The sequence below is a fragment of the Lagopus muta genome, chromosome 6, assembly GCF_023343835.1.
Source record: "Lagopus muta isolate bLagMut1 chromosome 6, bLagMut1 primary, whole genome shotgun sequence".
NCBI lineage: Eukaryota > Metazoa > Chordata > Aves > Galliformes > Phasianidae > Lagopus > Lagopus muta.
Window position 1 is genome coordinate 52,777,469 of NC_064438.1, and position 18,934 is coordinate 52,796,402.

General features: G+C 52.3%; 2 protein-coding genes across 7 annotated transcripts; one reads left to right on the forward strand and one right to left on the reverse strand.

The window, feature by feature from the left end:
- Positions 1 to 1,401: 1,401 nt before the first annotated feature.
- ZBTB25 (zinc finger and BTB domain containing 25) lies at positions 1,402 to 10,731 on the forward strand. 4 transcript variants are annotated; one of them, XM_048948688.1, is made up of 3 exons: positions 1,402 to 1,474; positions 1,898 to 2,077; positions 3,621 to 10,731. In XM_048948688.1, exons 2-3 carry the CDS (start codon positions 1,905 to 1,907, stop codon positions 4,750 to 4,752), a joined length of 1,305 nt encoding a protein of 434 aa, XP_048804645.1. In that variant the 5' UTR covers positions 1,402 to 1,474; positions 1,898 to 1,904; the 3' UTR covers positions 4,753 to 10,731. The 4 variants fall into 4 exon arrangements, 3 of the variants coding, with proteins under 3 accessions (XP_048804645.1, XP_048804646.1, XP_048804644.1); XM_048948689.1 differs by lacking the exon at positions 1,402 to 1,474 and adding an exon at positions 1,571 to 1,770; XR_007377742.1 differs by lacking the exon at positions 1,402 to 1,474 and having other exon boundaries at positions 1,781 to 2,077; positions 3,621 to 8,400; positions 8,536 to 10,731.
- Positions 10,732 to 10,845: 114 nt separating this feature from the next.
- Positions 10,846 to 18,933, reverse strand: AKAP5 (A-kinase anchoring protein 5). Of its 3 annotated transcripts, XM_048948681.1 has the most exons (3): positions 16,640 to 18,933; positions 14,272 to 15,412; positions 10,846 to 14,211 (listed from the first exon to the last, which is right to left on the reverse strand). In XM_048948681.1, exons 2-3 carry the CDS (start codon positions 14,854 to 14,856, stop codon positions 13,030 to 13,032), a joined length of 1,767 nt encoding a protein of 588 aa, XP_048804638.1. In that variant the 5' UTR covers positions 14,857 to 15,412; positions 16,640 to 18,933; the 3' UTR covers positions 10,846 to 13,029. The 3 variants fall into 3 exon arrangements, with proteins under 3 accessions (XP_048804638.1, XP_048804635.1, XP_048804637.1); XM_048948678.1 differs by having other exon boundaries at positions 10,846 to 15,412; XM_048948680.1 differs by lacking the exon at positions 16,640 to 18,933 and adding an exon at positions 16,452 to 16,516 and having other exon boundaries at positions 10,846 to 15,412.
- Position 18,934: the final 1 nt, after the last annotated feature.

Sequence of the window (18,934 nt, forward strand, 5' to 3'; positions counted from 1 at the left end):
CATTTCCAAAGGTGCCATCACTTCTGTGTTCACCCAAGGAATCATCAAATCATTACAGTTGGAACAAACCATGAAGATCATCTTGTCCAAGGAGCTCAGCTCCGGATGGGCAACGGCAGCAAAAGACTTGATTACAGATTTGAAAATGCCACAAGCTACAAATGTAGCAATCAAATGTACGTATGCATATAAATAACCCTCCCTAACATCCACTTTATTGACATTCACCCCTGTTCTGATAGCCATGATGATGCCATCATAACAGTTATGACATCACAATAGCCATGGTGACATCACAATAGCCATGGTGACATCACAATAGCCATGATGACATCACAATAGCCATGGTGACATCACAATAGCTGCAATGACATCACAATAGCCATGATGACATACAATAGCTATGATGACATCCTGGTGTGGGCCATGGCACTTTGTACCCCTGGAGCCCCATTGACTGTTTTTATAGTAAAATCTCATTCCTCATCATTGCGCCCATGGTTTTGGCTCTGGTTTCTCTGGAGCTCCTCAAAGCCATCTTTGGGCCAGGGTCAACCTAGATAACATGTAAATAATTAATCATTTAAATAAATAACCTGCTGTCTGCAAACAGCCCCTCACTCGGTACACAGGTTAATAAATATGTCACATAACACAGGAGCGGAGCACAGAACCTTGAGCTCCCACTGCTAATCTGAGGGAAGAAAAGCAGCGAGTGGTACTGACAGGGGCAGTGGGATTGGAGCACCATTAAACTGCAGTCTGGCTACAGATGTGGGAAGATGGCCCCGAGCCCAGTGAGCTTTGTGTGTAAATAAGAGAAATAAGGCATGGAATGCTGGAAAAAGGAATATTTGTGGGCACAGTTGGACAAGCAGAGAGCACTGCATGGAGCACTCGCCATCCCACAGGCACCTCTGGAAGCAATCCTGTATCTGCTGCTACTGGGGCAGTATTTGCCCTAAAGGCTTCAGATTTGGCCCAATTAAAAATCACCATTCCAACGAGCAGCAAAATATCAAGGGGAAACCAGATATGATCTCAAAAACGTGACACCACGGAGGGAAGTGCAACAAATGTGTGAAGCTGCACAAAACCCCCACGAAGAAAGCACAGCAGCGGTGATTCCCACTGCCATTTTCAGTAATAAATATATGAAGCCCAATCCCTCAGGCACCAAATCAACCCGGGGCAGCGGCCCCTCCATCACATGCGACGAGGGGGAGAAGCTTTGCGCGGTATTTGCGCCATCGCCGCGTGGACGGAGGCTCAGCGCCGCGCCGCACCGCGACCGCGCAACCTCCGCGCAGCCGCCTCCCTCAGTTTTTCCACGCGTGGGCTGCCCGGCACGGCTCGGCACGGCACGGCTCGGCCCAGCCCAGCGGCAGGAAGCGCGGGGGGAGCTGCGCCCACCCCATCCGCCGCGCAGGGAGCGGGCGGAGCCGCGCAGGGTCGGGGCAGCGCTTCCGCGGGGGTAAGCGGTGCGGAGCGGCTGCGCGGGGGGTGCGGCGAGCGGCTCCTCCCGGCCCTCGTGCCCGACTGCGATATTCGGGGGGGGGGGGGGGAACAATAGCGCGTATCGGCGTGTATTTGCAGAAGGGGCCGGCGGGCGCGGGGCGGCTGGGCGCAGCACAGTGAGGGCTTTGTGGGGCGGCACAGGCTGCCCTCTGTGCGCTTCCCCGCGCCGGGTGCGGTCTGCGCTGAGCGACGGCGCTTTGACGCGTTGTTAAAGTTGGCACCTGCGCGGCTCTCGGTGCTGTGGTCTTCGCTGTGCGTAAGAGAGGGAGGGGGTGGTGGGGAAATTACTGAAGCTGGGCGCAGCGGGAGGAGGCTCTGGGGCTGTGCTGTGCGCTTGACGGGACTTGGTGCTGGGACAAACCTCCTGCCCTCCTCACAGACGCGCCATGGACATGGCCGGCCACAGTCTGCTCCTGCTCCAGCAGCTGAACATGCAGCGGGAGTTCGGCTTCCTGTGCGACTGCACAGTTGCCATTGGAGATGTTTATTTCAAAGCCCACAGAGCGGTGCTCGCTGCTTTCTCAAACTATTTTAAGATGATATTTATCCATCAGACAAGGTAAGGATGCGCAGATCTCTTCCTATCTCCTTACTGCTCCCCTCGGCTTTCTGCTTTTTCCTCTTTCTAAAGGAGTTGCAATCTAAAAGAGCGCAAGTGGGGATGTTATGTGGCCTGAGATTGTTTCCTAACCTGGCCCGCATCTCAGTTCCTGCACAGCCTTCCCAGCATCAGCGCTGCCATGGCCTCAGGAATTGCCCCAGCCAAGGAGAAAGCTGATCCTGTGGGGCTCAGGCAGTTTTCTGGCTCAGCTGGATTCCTCCTGACAGGATCTGTGGGCTCAAGGCAGTCAAGGAGCCATGGCCTTATCTCTTTGCTGCACTTCAGAAGTCAGCAGATAAGGGCCAGCACTGTGAGCATCCACTTATTCCAATCTCCTGTCTGGATGTTTCACTCGACTGAGCCCAGGGCGGTTCTGCAGGTATAGGGATGTTGGCTCTGAGCCCTAACCTCTGAACTGCAGCGATGGATTAATCCTCTCTCTGTTCTCCCTTCTGCCCATGGCAGTGAGCTCCTAGCCTCCAGCACCTGCCCAGGAAAATCATCAGAGAATCACCGGGGTTGGAAGGGATCTCTGGATATCCCCCAGCCCAGCCCCCTGCTAAAGCAGTTCCTGATTGTAGGTTGCACAAGAAAGCATCCAGGTGGTTTTGAATACCTGCAGAGAAGGTGACTGCACCACCTCCCTGGGCAGCCTGTTCCAGCGCTCTGCCACCCTCACAGTAAATAAATTTTTCCTCATGTTCAAATGGAACTTCCAGTTCGTGCCCATTGCCCTTGTCCTGTCACTGGGCACCACCAAAAAAAGCCTGGCCCCATCCACTTGACTCCTGCCCTTTAGGTATTTATAAGCCTTGATAAGATCCCCTCTCAGTCTCCTCTCCTGCAGGCTGAACAGCCCCAGGGCTCTCAGCTTTTCCCATAGGGGCAATGCTGCAGGCCCTGATCCTTGGCCATCCACACACAGTCATTGCTTGGAAGTGGGACGACAAGCGAACTTCTGTAGCAATAGGTGTTGTTTGCTGACACTTAGGTGCAAAGCTCGTAAAGATTACATGGCAGTGGCGGCTGGATTTATTACCTGAGCACACAAACACTCTGTGCCTCCTTAGGGTGGCACACATGGCTAGGAGCCGTCGTAGGTGGGGCAGACAGAGGCCAGCTGTGCTCACAGTTCTTCACCGCGGCTCTGTGTGCTGTCGTTGCAATCACCCAGATACACAGAATCATAGAATCCTTTGAGTTGAAAGAGACCCTTAAAAGCCAGCTGGTCCAACTCCCCTGCAACAAACAGGACACCTACAGCACCATCAGGTGCTCAGAGCCCCGTCCGTACACAAACACGTGTGAGCACTGCTGTGCATAGAAGGCAGCCACGCTCCTTCAGGCCTTGTTGGCAAGGAGCACTGGCCGTCATGGACCTGCAGCCAGGCAGCAGCGCTGGCATTCTGCAAGCCAATGACGGTGCAGATGAATGGGCAGATAATGGGTCAGGGCTGTAATTTGGAGTCAACGATGTGCTTAATCACCTGTCTTGTTTCAGTGAGTGCATAAAGATTCAGCCTGCAGACATCCAGCCAGACATTTTCAGCTACCTCCTGCACATCATGTACACCGGGAAGGGGCCAAAGCAGGCGGTCAGCCAGAGCCGGCTGGAGGAGGGCATCCGCTTCCTGCACGCCGACCACCTTTCCCACCTCGCTGTCGAGATGAACCAGGCCTTCCCCTCAGAGGCCGTGCAGTCCTCAAACCTCTACGGAATCCAGATCTCCACTGCACACAAAGCAGCAAAGGAGCGGCCAGGCGCCAAGGAGACGCTGGGCAGCGTGGGGGGCCGGCCTTCTGCCCCAGCTGAGCACCCGCAGCTGCAGCTCTCCCTCGCCATCGGCCTGGACGACAGCAGCCGTGAGCAGCCAGGCCCGCATCCCACAGCCCAGCCCGCAGCGCTGGCCAGGCCAGCAGAGGAGGTGCCCAAGCTTTCTGTCTCCATCAAGCAGGAGAAATGTGAGACTGAGCCCGTGGTGTCCCAGAGCTGCAGCCCTCCTTCCCCGGACAGAGCAAACCCCATCCTTGCCAAGGCCAGCCTCAGGGTGCACCTGTGTCACTACTGCGGGGAGCGCTTTGACTCGCGGGCCGGGCTGCGGGAGCACCTGCACACCCATGTTTCAGGCTCGCTGCCGTTCGGTGTGCCAGCCTCCATCCTGGAGAGCGGTGGGCTCGGCGAGGTGCAGCCCCTGATGGAGGGCAGGGAGAGCGGGCAGCGCCTCGGAGCCTTCCTCCTCAGGGAGGATGAGAACCCGCTGGAACATGCGGGCTGTGGTGAGCTTGAGCCCCTGCAGATCGGGCAGCTCTCCCTCATCTCCAAGGACCACGAGCCGGTGGAGCTGAACTGTAACTTTTCCTTCTCAAGAAAGAGAAAATTGGGCTGCACTGTCTGCGGCCGCACGTTTTTCCGCAAGAGCCAGCTGCTGGAGCACATGTACGCACACCGGGGGAAGCAGCTCAAGCACGGCCGCAGCCCACGGCTGGAGAGTCCCCTCACCCCAAGGTTCCGGCCCTACAGTGACAGTGATGGCGTGGGGAAGAGTTCCAGCTTGTCCCAAGATCACTTGGATGAGTGTTTACTGGAGTCTGATCTCATCCAGGAAAGCGTGGATACGATCCTGGTAGAGTAGTTCTCCCTGTGCAGCCTTTGGACACTGATTAGGGGCATTTTCTGTGCACTGAGCTGCCAGATCTGACTGTTGTCCTCAGCCAGAGTTGCCCTCTCACTGAGCTAGCTGTGAAGAATGGTGTGTTTGGTTTGTGTGTTTACTTTTTTACCTCTCTAACTTTTAAACTCAAGCTAATTCAACTCTTAAGTCCTTGAAGCCTCCATGTGACTCGGTTACATTTTCATAGATGTGAACTTGTTCTTGCCCTGCTTTACTGGAGTTCGTGTCGTGTCGCTGGGTGTGAGGTTTACACATCCCCTAATACACGGAGTGGCGTCAAGGGCTGTTTGTGGCCCATAAAGTTGTTCTTCTGGTTCTAGATTGAGGGGAATGTAGAGGGAAATATATACATTGTTCTTCCCCAATAGTTTGGTTTTAATTAAAATAAATGAGGAGATAGGTCCCAAAGTTTGTGTTTATAACTGCAGTTAATAAATCTCTGCATAAATGCACGTGGGAGCCATAAGGCTCATCTTTTCAAGGGAATTGGTGGCAACCTTGACTTCAACAGGCCCTAGAGTCCTCATCAAATGAATTGCTAACATTTATTTGCATATTGCTTGCATAACTAGGAGTTGGACTTGACGATCCTTTTGGGTCCCTTCTGACTTGGGATATTCTATGATTCTACTCTGAGATGTGCTTAAGGGCTTCACATGGGTTTTTTCCTGTTCCTCCCTCCTCAGCTGCTGCTGCATGAACAAGACATGCATTGATGCCTCTTTGTGGTCAGCTCCCATTACTGGGCCTTCTGAGCTCTGAGGGATGGGAGCTGTGAGGGAACGTCCACTCACGGAGCTTCTGAGTAACACGTCCTGACCAAAGTCTTTACAGGCCTAACCAGCTCACAAGGCTTTGCTAGGAGATAGTCATAGAATCATTCAGGTTGGAAAAGACCACTAAAATCATCTAGTCCAACCATCAACCCGTATCAACCCACCCATACCATGCCCATGAACCACATCCCTCAGTGCTACATGTCTATGGTCCTTAAACAAATACATACCATGCTATTCTCTGCTTGTGGAGCCCTTACCTAATTCCTTACCTAAGATGGTAAGATGTAGACTTTGCCTTTCATTACTCAATTTCTGAAGCCCAAGAGGGGGTTTAAAATTGTACACATTCCTCTGGTGTTTTATCCCTCTGTAGTTTTCCACCAGAGGTACCCGTGCTTCCCACCAGCTGGGCTCCAATCCATCCCATCTCAACATTGCTGTACTTATGGCACTGAGATTCCTCCTGCAGCGAGAAGCTGGGGCCTGGTGAGCTGCTCCAGTAACCCCAAACCCCATTACTCATTACACATCCCCCAGCCCCTGCGGAATTGAGTCATTGTATAGGAAAGGAGGTTTTGAACAATGGTGAGAACTGTTTGCTGTCAACGTGCCCGGTCCACATCTCTTTGTAGCCAGGACCCTCGAGCTGTCATCTCATTCTGGAGTAGGATCTGGAATGAAACCACTGCTGCATTTAGAGCCCGTGGAGGCCGTTGTGAGGGTGGCTGCTGGGCAGGGGAGCTGAGCTCTGCAGGGGATGGAGCGGCCGCCAAGTGGTGTTTTAAGACAAAGGAGGAAAACAAGCAGGCCCTGAGCTTGCGTGGATGCTGAGTTGCTCTGCCCACTGTGTGCCTGTCGGGTGTTCGTCTTGCTCTGGTGGGGCTGCAGCTGGGCTGGGTGGAAAAAGAGGTTTTGTTGAGCAAACAACGAAACCCTCCCAACAGGCAGACTCTCAGGGCCAGCTGCTTGCATACTGTGTCCCTGAAGTTCAGTGGGATGGCTAAAAAATGGAGTGCTGTGACAATTCCCTATTCAGGTTCATGTGTTTGCTTCCAGGAGCACAAAGGGGAATCTGCTGGGTAGAGAGAGAGCTGTGGGAGGGAAGTTGAAGCTGCAGAAGTGAGCTGAAAGTGACAGTTTATAGACAGTTGAGCAGTCCATGGGCACTTGGTGACCTCAACGAGATCTCTAACTCATCTGAACTCATCTGTGTTGAGAGTCAGTGGCCCTTGATGTATTTGCAAGTCCTGCCGAGATCAGCAGGACAGATAAACCCATGGTGGGGATGCTTTGAACACAGTGTAGTCAACAAAGGGCTCAGTATTGGGGACAACAGGAAATGTTGGTTTGGTTTTGGCCATTAAAGGCAGCTTCAATGAAGGTGGTGAGCTGGGCCAGAAGCGATGTCCATCCGTGCGTCAGCTGTGGTTTGTGCACACCTATTGCAGGAGCACCTCTGTGTAACACTACAGCTCCATCTCAGACAGCACTGTGCTCAGCACATCTCTGATACTCCTTACCATTCCTCCCCCTTTTAGAGTGTGCTTTGGTTCATCTTTGTGGCACTGAACATCTGTGACATCAAACGTTGGTGAAAGGCATTTTCTCATCATTTGCAATAGAAGAAGAAATGTATTTTCAGCATTTTTCTTCTGAGTGTTAAAGCGCTGTTACAATTAAAGCAGCAGAAGAAGCTGGAGAGACAGAACTGCACGCTGCAACCTCCCCTTGCAGGCATCGCTTGCTCTCAGCCTTAGAAAATCATAGAAAATCATTTTGGAAGGCAGCTCCATCTTGTAAGCAAGAACAGTAGCTGCTCCTGGGCACATAGGAAGAGGTTTTACCCTTGTATGTAGAACACACTTGGGCTATTGTATACTCAACTCTGAGGCAGAGCATGCTGGAAAAATCTGCCTGATATGTACAGCCAGGAGAAATGAAAGCTTTGTCCCTGTGTGCAGGATAATGATCCTGGTAATTCCTTTCAGTTGCCTGTGATTGATCGATCAGTGCACATGGGCTTAGGTGAACAAAGGCTGAACATGTTCCCAGAGAAGTGGTGGGTGCTCTGTCCCTGCAGACACCCAAGGTCAGGCTGGATGGGGCTCTGAGCACCTAATGGAGCTGTGGAGCTCTGTTCTTTGCAGGGGAGGTTGGACCAGATGGCCTTTAAGAGCTCCTTCCAACTTGAACGGTTATATCATTCTGTGACTCTAAAGACCTGGAGTGATGCTTGGAGGCTTGTAAAAGCTCTGTGGATGCCAAAGATTTGATGAAGCAGGAGCATGAGAGGTCCTCAGCTATGGCCAATGAAAGGGCATTGTCTATGGCCTCATGCACTGCAGGTGAGTGCTCAGCCCAGTCCCAAAGCATTAGTGCAGAGTGCTCCTCCAGTGCCCATTAGCCCTGGGGATGCCATCAAGTGCTGCAGCGAGACATCATTTCCGTAGGTAATTGAATGCTGTTGACCAGCGTGTGCTGCACAACTTCCACATCATGGAATCATTTGAGTTGGAAGGGACCCTTAGAGGTCATCTGGTCTGACCCCCCTTCAATGAACACCTAGAGTCGGGGGGGGATGCTGGCTGCCAGGAGGTGACACAGGCTCTCTCTGCTCCTTTATTCCAGGCAGAACAACAACAATAACCTCCAGCCTTCAGCTCGGTGGGCTGCCCACACAGTGCCTTGCAGCAGGGCCACAGGGCACTGGGACACAGCCCCCACACTGACAGCAGGAAGCACATTGTAAACTCGGAGCACTGAACGTGAGAATGGAAATAAACCGTGAAACGCCGCTCTCATGAGCTTGCTGGAAAGAGCATTAATGCTGGTAATGAATAGTTCTTAAATATGATGGAGGTGGAAGGCGTAAACTGAGTGCAGGCAAAGCTTTCAGAACTGTAGTGAAAACCATCAGCACATGCAATTCAATCTTATTTCCCATTTCATTTCCATGTTCCATAAGCAGGCGCAAGCTTCGGGCCATTGGCTCCCAGTGGCCCAGGAGGAGGTTCATCCTCAGCTCATCACATCCCTCCCACAGGCAGCAGCCAGCAGCACGATATGACACACCACCGAGCTCAGCTCCAGCTTTGCTGCTGGGTAAGGAGCTGACAGGCTTCTCTTCTCTGCTCCTGCCAAAAAGAAGCTCTCTGTGTGGGCGTCCTGGCGGTCCAGCACTAGGAGAAGCTATTCTGAGCAAAGAAAACTGGGGAGGAAAAGACGAATGAAGCCCTAAATGGCACGCCAGTTAGGTATTTACAGTTGGAGCAATGTCAGGACTGAATTCCTTGAAATGCAATCACAGCACATGTGGGATTTGCATGTTTCATTAAGAAACAGTAATGACGCAGCTTCAAAGGCAGCCTAATAGCGGAAACTCTTCCATGAAATATTCTGACCCAGACACCTCCGCCCTCAAAACAAAGGTACAGCACAGCACAGCACCTCGGTGCCTCAGTTCCAGCCGAGCTAAATCGTCCTGGTGAAGCCATGCAGCTGCTGCCGAGGTCAAACTTATGGGGTGATGGGGGCTGTACCCAGCTCTAGTGGGGGATGGCGCCTTCATCTCACTCATTTGAGTTACAAAAGGGTTTTTCTTGGTGTCTCTCCCTTTTGTATCCAGCGTGTTTGTCAATTTGTATGTTATAACAGCAGTTTGTAAATGGTGGTTGGGGGGTGTTTTTCACTGAGATCCACTTCCAAGCTGAATGGACTTTGAGTTTGTTGCAGAACAGCCACACTGTTAGCAAAGAACTGTGTTTTCCACAGCGAGCTGCAAAAAGAAATGTGACAATGGTGCCTCCCAAAAATGCTGATCTATACTGTTCCTTAAATAACCATACAAGCAATAACATCCTCTGATTAGTTAAACAAAAACACATTTAATGTAAAGATTTTATCTGGCTGCAAATTAAATACTTCATTATTGTAATACCACCCAACAAGAGCTAACAAGAACCGTTTCTCTGGGAAACGAAACTGCAGATGTAAAAGAACATTAAAGAAATTATTTAAATCAATCTGTTCCCTTGGAGCGTTTCATTATTTTGAGTTACAGATGTGGAAGTCCTCTATGTGGAGGATGAGCGATAGGAGGGCTTTGCTGGTCCACCAGCAGGGTCCCACTTCCACCCATCACTTCCAAGCACAGAATTCCCATGTACTACACGAGCTTGCCCAGTTTATTTTGGGCACCTATGACAAAACTCTTGAATTTTCCTGTGATGTAAGCACACGTATGAAAACATCCATCATTTGTGCAGGGAAAGCATCAATTCCAGTGCTGGGTGCCCACTTGCTGTAGTCCCTCCAGCAGCAGATTGGGCCTCACTGCACACTGCAGTGCCCCCTGGGCAAAGCAGAGGCAGGGGACTTGTTGAACAGCAAGCTGAGCAATAGCTGCCAAAAGGAGTGCAGGAAACAGCTGGGAAAGAAAGCAGCAGTGCAGACTGTGGGGTGAGCAGGAGAGCAAATTAATTAACTGCGATGCAGCTACAAAGCAACACTTCCATATCCGAGCGGGGCAGCAGAGCGACCAGGAGGCAGATGGCCCAGAGGCAATCCCAACCAGCCAGAGCAGGCCCAGACTATGCACTGTGCCCATTTCTTACAGTCGTGAGGAGGAAACAGTCCTGAACCCTCTCTGGTGCTCTTGTGCAGCCAAGCAGCCTCGTGCTTCTCAGAATGGTTCTGCTCCAAAAGTGTACGGGGTCCTGTGATTCATTAACGTCCAATTCTCTCATTGTAATGGGGGAGCAGAGAAACTTAATGAAATCATTAACAGGCATTAGAAGTCTGTGTTTTGTTCTGCAAACCTGAAAGAATATCAGTATTAATGCTATTTAAAATGTACTTTTTTTTCAACTTTTTAATATGCTGTAAAGTGCCTCAAGTCTTTAGGAGCCTCATACACTGGGAGCTTGGGCTCTGCAGTCTGTTCCACTGGCAAAGCAGCTCATCCAATGGGGGGATTCAATTGCTGGGCTGCTCTTCTGAGCCAGATGAGATCTGCAGTCCTTCACAAATACCTGCTGGAGTCTGTGGGCTTTCAGGAATCTGTGAGTGGAAAAGACAGGGCAGCAACCAGAAGGAAACCTTATTTAAGAGAAAAACACGCAGGAAGAATGAGTCTTAAAACATTTCAGGTCTATTAACGTGAAGGCTTCTACTCACCAGATGGCCATCTGGAAATGCTGCACATTACTGGATGGCACAGTGGGTTATCAGCTCAGGTACAAAATCTCTATGCCCAGTTAATCACAAGTCAAGAAAACAAGAGGTACACTCAACTTTAATGAACTAATTGCAAGTTACATGTATGAGTGGAACAGAGGGAAAACAGCTATGAAAAGGATGCAAACACAGCCCTGGGTACAGAGCAGCTGTCAGTCCTGCAGGCTCTGGGCTGGACCCACACAATGCTGCTCTTCTCTCCCCATTGCAAGGAGTGCCTCCTCCTGCAATGTACTGTTTTGTTTTGATGTAGCATTAAATCCTCCCCAAACTGCTCAGCACATGGAGACAAGAGCCTGGCCATGCCCGGGGGTTTTGGCATCTCCTGCTGAGAACCCAGAGGTACCCCTGCAGCCAAGGCATGGAGATGCTGCAGCCATTCCATCGGCACCAACCCATCCCAGTGCCCACACAGCCCAGGGCACAGCTCCAGCACAAGCACAGCTCTTCCCAGGTGCTGCAGCAGCTCCAAAGCCATACACGGTCCTGAAAAAGCCCCTTTCAAAATGATGGCAAAATGCCTGAAAGGAACAATAGGAAGTGCAGAGCCACTAATATACACGCTGAATTATTGATCACGTTAAATAAATTCACAGGAAAAAAAAAATGTCCGTCTGATTTTTTCCAAATTTAACGTGCACAGAAAGACACCATGGCACTCACTGCTGGTGCTTCTCTCGCAGCAGCACAGATCCTTTCTCAAAGTTCAAAACACGGCTGTGCACTGGGTTCTTGGAGTACTGTCAGCCCCGGTGTTCTTACAGCGCCGAGCAGAAAACCTCTGTGTCGCCACTGTGGTCACTGAGCAGTTGCCAGGGGAGGCGGCTATTTCTGTACAGGCTGAGAATGGGGCAGGAGAACTTTCTCAGCAGAAAAGGCAGACTTTCACGCAGCAGTGTGTAAATCCCAACCGCGCAGCTGCAATCCTAAATTATCAAAAGGCCCCTTTCTTCCAGAGGGCTGGCAGTGAGAGGCGATGTGGACCCGCATGCACCACGTGTGCACACGCTGCATGCACACCTCCTTAACAGAGCAGTTTGTATTTTTCTGACAGCAGTTGGCCTGTCTGGGTGTTTTGTGGCAGTGTCCCCAGCCCTCATGTCTGGGTTTTCCCTGAGGACTTTGGTGAGATGGCTCCGGTGTTCAGGGTGCATTTTGGACTGGCCACCACGGAGCCAGCTGGGATTTCTGCAGGGGGTCTCTGCGAAGTGAAGGGATGGATGGACACATGGACACACCCAGCGCCCAAATCCCCTCCCTACATGGAGCAATTCCATGGCCTGCAGCACATCCTTGCTACCACGCTATTTCAACACCGAGGCAAGAGTTGACTGCATGCAGCACACTGCTATTTATATGACATGCCATACATTAATAACAAAAGAAAACAAAAACATCATATCCAAGGGAAGTTTCACTGTGGCAGACAAAAGAAGGCAAGGCCAGGGGCTCCCTGTGGCCAGCATGCTCCAGCCTGGCCCTCATCACTACACCAGGGGGAGGCCTGTGCTTAGCAGTGCAATGGGCCCCAGCAGACAAAGCGAGGGCATGCTCTTGGTGTTTGTGCAGCCTGAAGTCAGCAAGGAGAGCTGATGCTGCAGTGCAGTGGGATGGATGATACACAGGCTGCTTCTGACAAGGGAATAGGCTGGAGGAGTAAGCTGGGGCCTTAGGCTGGCCAAACTGTGCTGCTCACTGCATTCACTCAGTTCTACCTAATGGGACTTCAGACCACGGTTTCCTATACCTCCGAATGCAGTGCTAACTACTTGGCATCGATGCCACTGACTGCACATCTCAGCCCCTTCTCCCTCCCTTGTACCCACTGAGCAAACCTCCAGCTGTGCTCAACGCTCACTGAACCGAACCCAGTGGCAGGAGGTTTCTCACTGCCTGTGGAGCCTCTTCCTAAAAGCACATTAACGTTTAAACCACTAACAGCAGGGAAGTCTGGAACGGAAGACAGCAGAAACACGGCCTCAACATAAAGATGCTAGTAAATGAAAACACCACAACACTTGCACTTTCCTGCAGCCAGGCCTAGTGCACTCGCTGTGCTCAGCACGGCCCGTCCCATGCCCCAGCACCAGCTTCATACACGTGAACACACACACAACTTCACAGGCATGCAGAGTTAACTAAGCAGTGGCCTCCAGAGTCCTCTTGCTTCCCTCCTCAGGCCAAAATAGCTTGGAATCACCCTAATCTGGGGGCATCATCACCCTCACAGAAAACTGTTGTGTTTATTCTGTTCCAAAGCCATCTCGTTGACAAGCTGCTCTATGGATGACTGGATGGCCGCCTTCACAAGGGAAGACGCCGTTTCTATGAGGAGCAACTCATACTGATCTGAAGTCCTGTGCTCCTGCTCGCCCAGACCTTTCTCTTCCACCACAGCATCACTGCCAGCCCCAGGGCCTTCTTTTTGACCAAAATCAAAGCTCCCACTGGATTTTTTATTCCCTTTTTGCTTCTTGTGGTGTAAAACCGGGGATGGCTCATAGGCCTGGTCAGAATCGGTGTCGTCAGAGTCCACGGCTTCAGTGATGGTGATGACGATACCAACGCCGGTGCCCATGTTGACTTCAGGTTTCTCCTGATGGCTGGAGCTGCTCTGCACACTCATTGCATCATCCTTAGACACCGATGGACTGAAATCCATCGTGGTCTCCTCAGATTTGCACTCTTTGGGGAGATCAGTGTTCCTCTCCGACTCATCCCTTTCAGGAAGCTCCTTGCAGATCGTGGCTATTTCCTGCACCTCGGTGATTTCAGGGGTGCCATTGGGTTGATCTGTGGAAACCGGTGCTTCAGGAGTGACTTCCCTCTCTTCCACTTGGGCTGCAGATTGACTCCCCTCAGGCAGCTTTTCTTGCACAGGTTCATTGACAGGCTCCAAACTGGTTATTTCTGACTGAGTGATGCACTCTGCGTGTTCATCCACTTCTGGTCTGGCCTCTCCCGAGGACTCACTCCTCCCATTGGCATTGGCACCTTCTGCTGATATGCCCTGGTCCTCTGCAGGCAGCGGGCTTAGGGCTTCAGCCTTGTCACAGGGCTCTGCTGCGGCCATGTCCTCTGCAGGCTGCAGGCTTAGGGCTACAGCACTGCCACAGGGCTCTGCTGGGGCCACATCTTCTGCAGAGAGTGGGCTGAGGGACTCAGCCTTGTCACAGGGCTCTGCTGTGGCCGAGTTTTGTGCAGGGAGCAGGCTAAGGGATTTGGCCTTGTCACAGGGCTCTGCTGGGGCCATGTCCTCTGCAGAGAGTGGGCTGAGGGACTCAGCCTTGTCACAGGGCTCTGATGGGGCCGAATTTTGTGCAGGGAGCAGGCTATGGGATTTGGCCTTGTCACAGGGCTCTGCTGGGGCCATGTCCTCTGCAGGGAGTGGACTGAAGGACTCAGCCTTGTCGCAGGGCTCTGCTGGGGCCATGTCCTCTGCAGGGAGGGGGATGAGGGACTCAGCCTTGTCGCAGGGCTCTGCTGGGGCCATGTCCTCCAGCTCTTCAATGGCTTTATTCAAAATGCCCATCACTTCGTTTGCTTGAATGCTGTCCTCTGACTCCTCCACCACTTCTGAGGGGCTGGGCTTTTTCTTGCCTCTCAAGAAGCGCACACAGGGCATCTTCACCCCTGTGCTGGCCTTTTTCCTTGGAAGACCTTGTGCACAGCTGTCCTCCACATCCATCTCTAGCTGCACCTGGGAATCGGAAGACGCCTTCTTCCGTGAAGAGGATTTCTGCCCTCTCCGAGGTTTTGTGAGACTTCTGAGAGCTGCCCAGGCTCCTCTGGAGGGTTGCAATCGAGCAGAAGCTTTTGCCTCCCCTGGGTCTGTGCTGATGCATTGATTTTTCTCCTCCGAGGCTCCAGAAGCTCCCTCACATGCATCCTTAGCTGTCAGCCCCTTCTTACAGGACTTCTTCCGCTTCTTAAAACAGAGCATGGAGGGTTTTTCTGCCTGTTCTTCCAATGGGGGACATGGTGTCCCCACGCTAGGAGTCTCCAGCTCGCTCGGGTTCTCCATTTGTATCTCCTTAGCAGCCTTTGCCATATTTGCACCTCTCCTTCGTCTGTGTATTGACTTTCTTGATTAATGCATAAAAGCTGCAGAAACGCTCAAATGGCTTTTTCCCCAAATTGTCCTCAAAACAACAGTAGTTGCTTCTTAACAAGCAGGCATGGCAATGTGCAGAGCTGTTCCAATGAAGCTATTGCATTCACTTTATAATTCCCATTGCATCTTCTTACTCTCCTTATTGCCTCTCCAAGGAGTCCTAGGCAGACTTGAAGAACCAGTCACTCTCACCTCTGAGATACCCCACTTCAGGTCGTGCTCCTCTAACAGTACACCATTGAATGGACAGTCTGACCTCAGTTTTACTCCCCCAAAGGATGACAAGTCAAGCCAAGAGTTAACAACTTTTATTCAGCCCATGGACAGTTCGACGGGAGCAAGGAACTTGCTTGAAGCAACGTGGAGGCAGTGAGTGGAGGTGTTCTGCCCCCCAGTGCCAATCAGCTGCTGCTGTGCCTTGGATTCTGATCAGCTCCTGACACGGGTTGAGTGAAGTTTGCCTCTGATCGTGCTTGATTCTCCCAGCTCTGACCTGCAACACAGTGAACAAGTGGTAAGAAGCGCAGAGCAAAAATCAAAGGATTGAGAAGTAATTCTGAGCAGAGTATTTCAGCCTGGGATGCAGACAAGGGACAGAAAAGCAATTCTACCTCCGGATACCAATATCCAAAGGCAAAATACAGCCACTATTATGCCAACTTAGTGCTGTTCCAACACAGAAAACACTACTTTGCATGGCAGAAGTGGCTGTATTTTTTTCTAATTGCTCATATTATGACAAATCTATATTACTCACACAAGCATATATTTCCTGCTCCTACACTTGGCTCCATCTTCCCCCACCACTTTCTTCTCACACTTTGCAGCCCGGGAAATCACACCCCGAGACCGCCGATATTTTTATTTTTTAATGCACCAGCTGACAATATGCAAAACGCCGAATACAAGAGGAGGAATACAAAAGCGAAATCACACGGCAAGAAAGAAGCACATCTACGCTACATGCACGCCTCCCATGGCAACCTCAATTAACAGCACACGCGTCCATCAGCGCTGTCACCCTTGCAAAAATCAAAGGCACAAAGGGAAGGTTTGGGAAAGGAAGGAGCGCGCTGCAGCCCAACTTCTCGCGGCCGTCCGGCGCTTCCCGGAGCTCTCCGGGCGAAGCAGAGCCGCGTGGCGGCGCCGTCCGGCTCGGGGCTGCAGCTGCCGCTCCCGGGGGCGCTGGAGGCTCCGAGGCTCCGCGCTACCGGAGGGGCTGCAGCCCGCAGCGCACGTTGCGTTCCGTTCGCTGCTTCCGAAGCGGAAAATGCGCTCGGCAGCCACGTGGGAAAGACGAAGCCCGGCGCCCCGAGCGCACCCCAGCTCTGGAGCCCGCGTCCCGACGAGTCTGGGGGCGCTTCGTGGGCATCGGCACGGAGACCGCGAGCCGCCGAGCGCCGCCGCTTCTCCCGCCCGCAGCCCCCCAGAAGAGACGCGCGGGCTCCCGAACTCGGGGTGCCGCCCCCTTCCAACCCTCCCCTCTTCTGTGTCCCCGCTCCCCATCCCCGCGGGTCCCCTCGGCACCTCACCTGCGGCGCGGCCCGAACGCGGCTCTGCGCGGCCCCTGCGCGGCTGCGCTGCCGCCGCCTCCCGCCGCAGCCGCGCCCCCCGGGCCGGCGGGGAGGGCGCTGCCGGCAGCCCCCCGCCTCCCGCCCCCCGGCCGCGCAGCCCCTCCGCTCACGCAGCATCCCCGCGGCGGAGCGGCGGCCCTCCCCACCCCGGCTCGGCATCCTGCCCCGTTCGCGGAGCACCGTCCCTCGCCACCATCCTTCCCCGCGCAGGGCGCGCGGCAGCAGCAGCAGATGCACAGCGGGCGAAGTCAAGAGGATCCTCCCGAAGGCTGAGCCGCGGTTCGCGGCTTGAATGCCGGCTGCGAGCGGAAACGCAGCCGGGAGGAAGAGACGGCGGGGATCCGCGGATCAGGTACAGCGTGCGATGGGAGTTCTGCTCCTGGCAGCGGTTTTTCTGCCGCCTGAAACCTGTCACTGTAGGTCACTGCAGGAGCCGCAGCTTTACTGCGGGGTTAAGGGCAGCCGGGGCCTGGATTTAAGCATAACCTCAGCCGAAACACCTGACAAGGTGCCTCAGTCATAGGGGTCTTTCTTTCCTTCACATTTGTCAAAATCTGTCTTTAAAACTGCATCCATAGCTGTTATGATTGATGGGAGAGCCTCCAGGAAATGATTACAGGTGCTGCTGAAGAACCACATGAAGCCATGGTTGGAGCTGCCTCGACGTCCCCATTCATACCAACGGGGAGCTCAGCGATGCCCACTCATGTCGTAAGGATATTAATTGCTTCGCAGCGTGTTGGCACATTGCAATGCAGGCCATGGAGCATACGTCGAGCCTGCAAGTGGCTTCCAGTGGAGGCCATCCTTAAAAAGAATACACGCGGCCTCCTCCCTCCCTAAAAAGGGGAGAAATTGTGTTCTTTTGGCTGAAATCTCAGCCTAGAGACAGAAGCACACATCAGGCAACCACAAGGAACCGTCATGTTAGAAGCTCCCTAACGAGACGTGTTCGCTGCCATTCATTCGTTACAGTAACTTGCATTTGGAAACTGCTCCTCTCTGGAGGGTAGGCAGTGGGTTCTAATTAGGGTACAGTTCTCCATGAGAGCTAAGCACAGGCCATCAGCACGAGGCCATTTCCCCTCATTTCAGGTGGAGAGGGGATGCAGGCAGCAGTAACGTGTGCTACCTCCAGCATCAGCTCCAATCCGTCCCTCTGAAATCACCTTGCACAGAACTCAATTATTCCGTTGCTCCATGGGAGGACAGTAACAGCAAGGAGTATGGCACACAGGAGATAGATAACGGGGCAGAAGGTGGATAAGATTGAAAAAACCTGTATTGTTTCCTAGCAATGTGATGTGTGGATCTCATTACGGCACAGCTCAGGGAATGGCCATCGCAGCAGCCAAGGATCTGGGCTCACATGTCACCCACAGAGAACGTACCTGCACTTAATTGATTTTTTGCTCCAGGCAACAGGAAGGGAAGACAACCTTCCAGTTGTCATCTAGAAGAGATTAAGCATTCTTTGTGTCCTAGGTGATGGGTCAAGTACGGGAGTGCCAAATGAGCTAAGAAACCAACAACCCACCAAACCTATTGATGAATCAGCGCTGCAAGTAGGGACAGTGGGAATACACTTCCCACAACACTTGAAGCACATTGTAGAAAAGCATTTGCCACTCATCTCTGAGGATGCTTGGGGCTATTTTTTCACTATTTGCTGCCGGCCCTTAGGCTCTGCTGTCAGCAGCCCCCCACTGTTCAGCAAATTCACATCTGGTTTCTGTGGCTGTGCCATGGTGTTGCCTCACTGCATGCTGTGGACTAGTGACCTCCTGAACCATCTTCTCTCAACCGCATGTCTACAATCTCATGCTTAACTAAAAGGAGGCTAATCTTAGCATAAATTAACACTTATCCCATCTTTCATAAGCATAAAATGAAGATGGAACACAGAGCGCTTGCAGGAAAGCAGCGCAACAGGGAAGCCTCTGCAAGATGAGAGAATGAGGATTAAATGTAGGAACCGACAGCAGCCTTGGCAGCATCAGCTGTAGCAATCTGCTGCAAGGAAAGGCTCCACCAAGGTGCTGCAGGTGGACTTCGAGCCAGGCCTTCATGGTGGTGCAGCAACAGGGGACGCTCTTCCTGACCCCATGCAGGTGGCCTTTTTGTGCTCTGTGAAAGCTGTCTCCAGCAACTTCTCAGCCAAATACCATCGAGAAGAAAATCTGAGGAGGCTGTGAGCATATCTCAAGTGTGCTTACGACAATTTAAATTATTCTGTCTTTGCTTCTGTGACAACTAGGTAATTTTTATGTAATTATTCTCCCCTACTGAATAACTTGCTCTCTCTATACTTAGTATCTGTATACTACAGATGCATCCTTACATTGGTGCACACCTACACCACAACTCTCCCAGTTCTCACCAAAATCAGAATGTTTTCAGATTCAGTTTGGATGCAAGCAGATGGGCCTTGCAAGCCTATG

Bases quoted from the DNA above. Each gene is read 5' to 3' on its own strand.
- ZBTB25 (XM_048948688.1), top strand. From the start codon at position 1,905: ATGGACATGGCCGGCCACAGTCTGCTCCTGCTCCAGCAGCTGAACATG. The intron at 2,078-3,620 runs GTAAGGATGCGC...GTCTTGTTTCAG, and splicing joins ATATTTATCCATCAGACAAG to TGAGTGCATAAAGATTCAGC.
- AKAP5 (XM_048948678.1), bottom strand. From the start codon at position 14,856: ATGGCAAAGGCTGCTAAGGAGATACAAATGGAGAACCCGAGCGAGCTG.